Raw genomic sequence first — 8,717 nt, forward strand, 5'->3', positions numbered from 1 at the left:
GTTACGACTGAAAAAAACTGAGGTCTTACCACGGTTAAGTTGCTGCCCCGAGGCAATCTCATAACTATCTAAAAGTGCTTGAATAGACCTCCACTCCCTTAGATTTGCTCGACAAAACAATAGACTATCATCTGCAAATAGCAAGTGATGGATAATAGGCCCTCTATGAGATGAGGACACACCCGTAATATCCCCTAACTGTGCGGAACGTTGTAACATTGAGCTCATAGCCTCCGCACATATGATAAAAAAATAGGGGGATAGAGGATCACCTTGTCGGATACCGCGAGTAGGCACAATATTACCGTGAGGTTGGCCATTGATAAGTACTGAATAAGAGACAGTACGAACACAAGACATTAGAAGATGAATCCATCTATTGGCGAAACCAAGTTTCCTCATTGTGGCTTCCAAAAAATCCCATTCAAGGCGGTCATACGCCTTACTCATATCCAACTTTAAAGCCATAAAGCCCTCTTTTCCCTTCAACCGTGAATCCATAGTATGGAGTGTTTCGAAAGCTACCAAAACATTATCCGTTATAAGACGACCCGGGATAAAAGCACTTTGCTCCGGGGATATAATAGAAGGTAGCACAAGTTTTAGCCGGTTTGCAAGCACCTTGGCTATAACTTTGTAAAGCACATTACAAAGACTAATGGGCCGGTAATCCGAAACGTATGTGGGAGCAGAACCCTTAGGAATTAGACAAATATTGGTAGTGTTCAAACCTGATTCAATAAGTCCTCCATTAAGAAAGTGGAGGGCTGCCCTTGTAACATCTGAACCAACAATAGCCCATGACTGTTGATAAAAACCCGCAGAATATCCATCCGGTCCTGGAGATTTCAAAGGGTGCATCTGAAATAATGCCAAACGGATCTCCTCCCCATGAAAAGGCTGAAGAAGCCTAGCATTCATCGCGGGTGTAACACGAGACTCCATAGTTTCCAAACAAAAATCCACCCCGACAGGACCTTGAGACTGAAATAAATGCTCAAAATAAGAGAGAAATTTCGAGCTAACCTCCTTAGGATTCCTCCAAACCCGGCCCTCTCCATCAGTAACGGAATGAATCGTGTTCATTTTACGGCGCTGATTCGCCCAAGAATGAAAATACTGCGTATTCCGGTCCCCCTTAAGGTACCAATTCTGTTTTGAGCGTTGCTTCCATCGCATATCATCCCGCTCCAAAATTTCCTCAATTTCAGCTTGTAAACGTTTAATAGATACAACTGAAGCCGGCCTTACACGTTGTTGAAGGAGCAGTAGTTGAGCCTTCTTCTGTTTGAGTATATCAGCATCCCTTCCAAATTTCCTTTTACTCCAAGTAGTGAGGGACCTTTGGCAATTAGACAACTTGGCTTGCACATCCACAATAGGTCTCACCCCCAACACTTCTTCCTCCCAAGCATTTCGAACAATATTTTGATACTCCTCATCCTTCACCCATCCAGCCTCGAATTTAAAATAACGTTTGAACGGCCTTCGGTCTGGAGGATGCACAGAAAAAGACACCACCAAAGGATGGTGATCCGAGGCACATGCAGGTAAGACATGGACAGCAGCCGACTGGAAAAGAGAATTCCAACCCCGATCAGCTACTGCCCTATCCAAACGTTCTTTAGTAAACGTACCGTCGGAGTGATGGTTACACCACGTAAAACGTGGACCCGAAAACCCTAAATCACATAAACCACAAGCCTCCAAAGCATCACGAAAACCCACCATTTGTGATTCACGCCGAAAAGCCCCCCCTTCCTTCTCCGATTGTTCCACGATTTCATTGAAATCACCGGCACAACACCACGGTAGTGGAAGTAGCGTCTTCAAATGTCGTAATAAGGCCCAAGATTCCCCCCTTCGAGCTGAATCAGGGTTACCATAAAAACCCGTAAATTGCCAAAAAGGCTGTCCTTCAGCATCTTTAACCACAGCATGAATGTGAGATTTTGAATAATTAAAAATCTCGAGATCCCAGTTGTGTCTCCAAAATAAAGCAAGACCACCACTTCTGCCAATAGGATCCACAACAAATAAACCTTCGTACCCAAGACGACACCGAACAGATTCCATCTTTTTTTGAGAGCAAAGAGTCTCCATAAGAAACACTAAACGTGGTTTTCTTTCCTTCACCAATTGATGAAGGACATGAACTGTCTGAGGGTTACCAAGCCCTCGACAGTTCCAGCTGAGGCAACTCATTGTGGCAGGCGGGGCTGAAAATCAGTCACCGCCATTGCCAACATATCAGATGGGATGTCTTCAAGCTTGAACTTCTTAAAACCCGACCCTTGAATAGCCGGGAGTGATAATTGCAAGTCCTCATAGTGTCGTTTGCGCACAATCGCCGAAATAGAAACCCCCTCTACCCCTTTTGACTTCCTCTTCCACATTCGAGAGACCTCTTTAGATTTAGCAATAGACACTGATGTTTTACGAATAAGAGCACGTATAGGAGGTGAACCATGCACACAAACCGACTGATTTACAGTGCCCAGGAGTGAATCCAATCCTGCAGAGATGAGTAATGTGCTCCCATGAACAGCACAGTAACCCAATCCACATTTCAATGGGATCGAACGATGAGAGGCATCTGGCGAGTTGATGGACGGTACAGGAGGAGAACTCGGGTTGGAATTTCTAGTATAGTAAGGGTGGAGACGTGTAGTCAAGGGTGAACGTGGTGACTTTCTACTAGTTCGGGAATAAGGATTTATGGACAATAGTGCTGGATTGGAGCTGAGCTGAAATGGTTGGGTGAGAGGATTAGGTTGAAGCTGGATGGGCCGTGTATGATGAAGATTTGATGTGGATAGCAGATGGTATTTAATGGCAGACGTGCTACAAAAGGATGGGTTAAAATGATATATAGGTTGGGCTATAGAATAGTTGGGTTTATCAGGATTTAAGTAAATGGCCTCAGTAAGTGGTTTAAATTGAAACGGCTTGGAAGGATGAACCATTGGAGATGGGATTTTGGCCTCGGCCCACAAGGAAAGGAAGTGGGTCGGGTGGGAAAATGGTTGGGTACCGGACAGCTCATTTCTATTTATAAGAACTGAATTCAAAAGGGAAAAGATAGGATTGTAATTACCAAAGGAGATAATATCTGGAGCAATGATCAATGGCCGATATTTTGGAGAACCTTCTGCATACGTGAAAGTCTGGAATTGCTGGCCCTTATCTTGAGCCGTTGGAAAGTGGACAAAACTGCCAGCTGGTAGAGTGATAACACCCGATTCATGCATCTCAGAAGATATGAGCGCCTGATAAGGTAAAAACTGAGGATTCACTTGAGTACATGGCAGTGAAGGGGGCGACGACACGTGGCTAACAAAATCTGATTGGCTAATTTGTGGGACGATTAGCAGGGGAGTCAACTCATCACCATGGCTGAAACTGGAGCTTTCCTCAGAACGAAAGTGATTGGGTCCCTCCGACAACAAACCTGAACGCAAATCAACCCGAGGTCCAAGAGAAAACAAACGTGGATCTAAAACTGGAATGGCTTGGAGTGGGATACTATACTGATTCTGCATGAACACCTGTGGAGGAGCCGGACAGTTGAGATTTTTATGGCCTAAAAGACCACAAGTCTTACAGTAGACTCCAAGCCTTTCGTAACGAAAACTTATCCAAAGGGGCGCTTTGCCTTGACGAGGAAAGGTGAAACCCGGGGGTAATGGCTTAGCTGTGTTGAGTTCAACTTTAACATGTAAAAATTGGCGACAAATAAGGCCAGATGTTTCTGAATTTTCTACCTCCAAAAGAGACCCGATAGCTTTACCTATCATAATCGCATTCCTCACGGTCATATTTTGGCGAGGAAGACCATGCACCTGAATCCAAAATGCACAGTGCGATAACTCCACCTCGGCTAGAGCAAGCTCGGGAGACCATTGTTGAAGAAGAATGAGAGAACCTCGTATATTCCATGGACCACGATGGAGAATACGGTCAACATGGTCCGGATTAGAGACTCCTAGAAGAAACTTATTCGGAGCTAGAAATTCTACTGTCAAAGGTGCTGCAAAACTCCAAGCCACAGCCAGTGTTGCTCTAACGGTCTGGGTGTTTAGGGGCTTCAGAGAGAGGAGTTTTCCAATAAGCGCCACCGGATTTTGATTGGAAGGAAACTCGGCTATTGAATCAAGAACAGGAAAATCGAAATCAAGAGCTTCTGTTTCATCTAATAAAGCATGGAAATTTTCCAGGGAAGTCATGGCTAAAGGAGAAAAGAAAAGAAGAGGTGGAGAGGGAAAGATGTGTGGTCGAGGGAGACAAACAGTGAAGAACAAATCCTAGGTTTTCTTTCCAGGAGGAAAGAGGGGAGAGCTCAAAAAATCTTGAGCGGCTCAGCACATGAAGCTACCTCTGGAATGCTCTTAGATTGCTTGAAAGGAATTTACGTAGTCCTTTTTTATGAATTTGTTGTATACATTAATTATATCATGAATTTGCCTTAATTTTCAAGTTGTTTTCAATTTTTCAATACTTTAGAGTCAAAACTCTGAAAGCTTACACTGTTGAACATAAATTCATCAGAATAGGCAGCAAAAAATATTTTTTACATGATTTGAAGCAAATTAAATTAAAACCCTAGCAACATAAGAGAAAGGATTTTTCATTTTTCTAACCTATGTACCTAGGTTCTTTATTGATAGAATATACATAGGTTCTCTATAGATCTATATTTAGAAAGTGAAGCAATCAAAAGACAGCAGGCCGGATTGGATAATTTTCTCATTTTGATTTCATTCGTCCCAAACAGTGAACTGGCTTTAAAAGTATTATGAAGAAGATGTTTGAATATCATGTAAAAGACAAGAGACATACACCAAACATATATATATAATAGTCATATAACTAGAGCTAGCTATCATGAGAGATAGGTTAAATGTTTTCCAAAGAACTTAATTGCTTGATAATCACTGCAAATTCATCTGAATGGCGACCCGACAAAGGTTGTGTGATCGAGCAGGACAAGAATCCTCTTCATTTCAAGTATAACGAAAAAAATATATATTTTATGATCAAAATTTTATTTTGTTGTAGATGTCGCGTGGCAACATATTCACCACGGACATCGTGTGGTTTTATGTGAGAAGTGCTCGCAATTACTATGTCCAAATCCCCTCTGCATAGGACTTAATTAGCTTCTCTTTTTATATTATATGCAATTGCAATTTGCAACTGTCTATTTCTGTATGATAAGGCACCCATAGCCACCTCACCTGTGCTTCATCTATGGCAATGATTTTGAAAATACTTTTCTATTTTTAAAACTAAATATATATTTTTGTGGTAACAATTAACAAACAATTGATAACACAAAATACTTGTTAAAAAGTTAAGTTAGTTAACCATATCAAAAAACAATTGCCACATCAAAACGCTTTATTAAATCCAAAAAAAAAAAACTAAATAGGTCTGTGCTAGAATTGTTTTGCAAGTGATGGAGCAATGAAAGCAATAGCATATTAAATGTCACTCTCCTTTTGGCTGACGCAACTTTACTATAAATACTACAAGAAAATGGTCTTTAGCGACGACCCTGAGTCGTTGCTATAGCCCTTAAAGTGGTTGCTATTGACTATTAGCAACGACTTTGGTTGTCGCAAAAGTGGTCGCTAAAACATCGTCGTTAGAGACTAAATAGCGACGACTTTTTATTTCGTCGCTGATAATGACTATTAGCGACAACAGTTGTCGTCGCTATTATTACAAATAATGGTTGCTAAAAATGCCTCCCGAGATACAATGTCGTCGCTAATGATGTACACATTAGTGACGATATTGTGTCGTCGCTAATGGTGCACACAACAGCGACGACTCAGTGTTGTAGCTAATGTGCACACAACAACGGCGACATTGTGTCGTCGCTAATGGTGCACACAACAGCGATGACTTAGTGTCGTCGCTAATGTGCACACAACAACGACGACATTATGTCGTCGCTAATGGTGCACACAACAGCGACGACATTGTGTCGTTGCTATTGTGCACACAATAATGTGCACACAATAATGTGCACACAACAGCGATGACATTGTGTCGTCGCTAATGTGCACACAACAACAACGACATTGTGTCGTCGCTAATGATATTTTGCATATTAATTAGCGACTACGTAAGTCATCACTAATGATAAATAATTTTTTTTAATAAAAAATTGTGTCAATTACATTTTTTTTTTTTGCCAATTAATATTTTAATGTTTGGTATGAATTATCTAAATTGCATTTATTAATATGCAGAAAAGATAACAAACCAAAAATAGAATTTTGGTTTGCCCTCGGCTCACATCTTTAAACAAAGCATCTATCTATATTTATTAAAAAAAAGAAAAAAAGAATACAAGAAATAACTAAAATGCAATCCCAATTGCCAAATTGTTTAAGCATAACAATCATTCTCAAAACGAAATATGATAAAACATTAAGTATTGAAAAACTAAGTCTTCCTCGTCAAATTACATCTAGAACATTTGGTGCATCCAAAAATCTGATAAAACATTAAGTGTATCCAAAATTTAATTAATGCAACTATAATTTAACATAAGCCACAAGAGTGTCGGCAGTGGTAGATTCCCCTGACAAAAGAACAAATAAATAATCGCTATTAGCAAACTGAAGCCCAAATAGAAATATAACACTACACTTCAAATAAAAATAAAAACTATATTTCAATAAGCAATCATTGAGATCCTCCTTCAAAAATATATTGGAACACTAAAGCATGTTCAACGCGTCAAATCCAACAGTTGAATACTACAGAATTAAACTACTTAAAGAGCCATTTTCTAAACTCATGAATCCAATAGAAATTCGAAGTGTAAAAGGATACACACCTAAGTCAAATAATAAACAGATACCAAATTGTACCAAGAAACAATACAATTACCAGACCGTATGCTAAAATCAACTAGGCCCTTAATCTCTCAGAGTAGATAAAGCAAGTACATGGATACGGAACTATTTATGAAGAGCATAACCGACCATAAAGTAAATTTCAAGAAATAATGCATCTGAAGTGAAAACACAAGCTGCTCCATTTTAAATACCTTTTATCTTCTCATTCAAATAAAACATCCAAATATACAAGCTATGCAACTTAATTCCAAATATAAAGTTCGAATGAAACATACCATACTCTATAGCACAAAAGACGTGAAGTTTTCGAATCGAATCTTTTAACCTTGCCCATCAAATTGAGCAAAATTATGACCTTGTGCTCCTATAACATATAGAAAAACAAATAAAGGTGTCAACTGTCAGAAATTAGCTGTTGTTGTTCAATTAAAGCATAACAAAACATATTTGACCCACAACCATTTTACCTAAAATACGTGACAATAGAAGATCATATTGGCGCTTTGATTCTTTCTGAATCTCCTCAACATGTCGGTTTGCTTCTTTTTTAATCTCATTGATACGTCGATTTGACTCATTTTGCATTTCTTCTATTTGTTGATCTCTTTTTCTTTCTTTTTCCAATAATTGATCTGACAACTTGATCACTTCGAGCTTTGTTTCCTTTAACTCAAGGTTGACTTGGGTGCCATATCACGAATGTGAAGAGGATGGGGTAGGTATGACATATTTTCCCATCCCTCTAACATGGCCAGAACGTTTCCCACCAAGAACTTGTGTAAATATTTCATCTTCATTTAAGACAACTTCTTCGTCAACCAACATTTCTTGCATCAAATTCTGCACAAGCAACATAAACTTTAATTAAATAATTTATGCAATTCAATTATATAATGGAAAAGTTATATTTCAATTACTTACGTATCGTTTTTCACACAGCGGAGTAACAAATGACCCATCTTTCTTTGTGTGAGAGGTCTTATAAAAGTCAATTACCTTAGGTTCCACCCCAGTTTGTCTCTTCTGCACATAATAGACACATGATTAACATATGCTCTAAATATAATTATTAAAATAATATAATAGTATAAAATTATTACCTTACTATGTCGATGACTAATAAAAGATCTAGACTCGGATGTGTGATTGGTCTTCAACATCGATCTATTCGCTTTATTACATAAGGACTTACGCTTCCAATCTTCGTTGGCAAATGATTCACATATCTTATGCCACGTGGTTTGTGACATATTCTTTTGAACTTTTGTCTTGGCCATTTTTAAGTCTGTATTACCACCGCATTTTAGGAATCTTTGATGAAGACCATAACGAAGTGTTTTATAACTATTTGATAAGGCTAACTCCACACTTGCATTGTGTTCATTCACATTCTCATCTAAATCCCACTCACTCTGAAACATAATAGATAAGAAAACAATAGTCTTAACATTTTATATTATATGTAGTAATTAACATAACATCAAACAATAAAACTCACCAAAACACGATTTCTTAACAGTTGCCGCTCATTTGGTGGGACACGAGTCCAAGAACCATGCCAAAGGTCAGCGTGTTGGCGAACAACTATTGTCACCCTCCTACTAAATTGACTAGCATTATCGCCTACAGGTCCTCTTGCCTCAGCAGGGATTTCTATCAGAACGGGACCATGCTCTATAAGATTATTGAACTTAATGGATTTATTCTGACCTCTTTTCTTCTTGCTGGTCATAACAGCTATGAGGCAAAATATGAAAACCTAGTTAGTAATTTCTGGTGAAGTAGTTTGTTCAATAACAGAGCTTATTGCATAAATATTATATGTGCACTTACAGGATGTAT

At 39.0% G+C, this 8,717-nt stretch overlaps 1 protein-coding gene across 1 annotated transcript; it reads right to left on the reverse strand.

The window, feature by feature from the left end:
* Positions 1-7,487: 7,487 nt before the first annotated feature.
* LOC133865725 (uncharacterized) lies at positions 7,488-8,282 on the reverse strand. The gene is made up of 3 exons (XM_062302172.1): positions 7,976-8,282; positions 7,797-7,898; positions 7,488-7,715 (listed from the first exon to the last, which is right to left on the reverse strand). Exons 1-3 carry the CDS (start codon positions 8,150-8,152, stop codon positions 7,569-7,571), a joined length of 426 nt encoding a protein of 141 aa, XP_062158156.1. The 5' UTR covers positions 8,153-8,282; the 3' UTR covers positions 7,488-7,568.
* Between the last annotated feature and the right edge of the window lie 435 nt (positions 8,283-8,717).

The sequence above is a fragment of the Alnus glutinosa genome, chromosome 4 (assembly GCF_958979055.1).
Source record: "Alnus glutinosa chromosome 4, dhAlnGlut1.1, whole genome shotgun sequence".
NCBI classification, from domain to species: Eukaryota; Viridiplantae; Streptophyta; class Magnoliopsida; order Fagales; family Betulaceae; genus Alnus; species Alnus glutinosa.

Excerpts from the sequence above, each read along its gene's own strand:
- LOC133865725 (XM_062302172.1), bottom strand. The coding sequence starts at position 8,152 with ATGGCCAAGACAAAAGTTCAAAAGAATATGTCACAAACCACGTGGCAT. Across the intron at positions 7,899-7,975 it reads TTAGTCATCGACATAGTAAG|AAGAGACAAACTGGGGTGGA; the intron begins GTAATAATTTTA and ends TATTATGTGCAG. Across the intron at positions 7,716-7,796 it reads CGCTGTGTGAAAAACGATAC|AATTTGATGCAAGAAATGTT; the intron begins GTAAGTAATTGA and ends TTGCTTGTGCAG.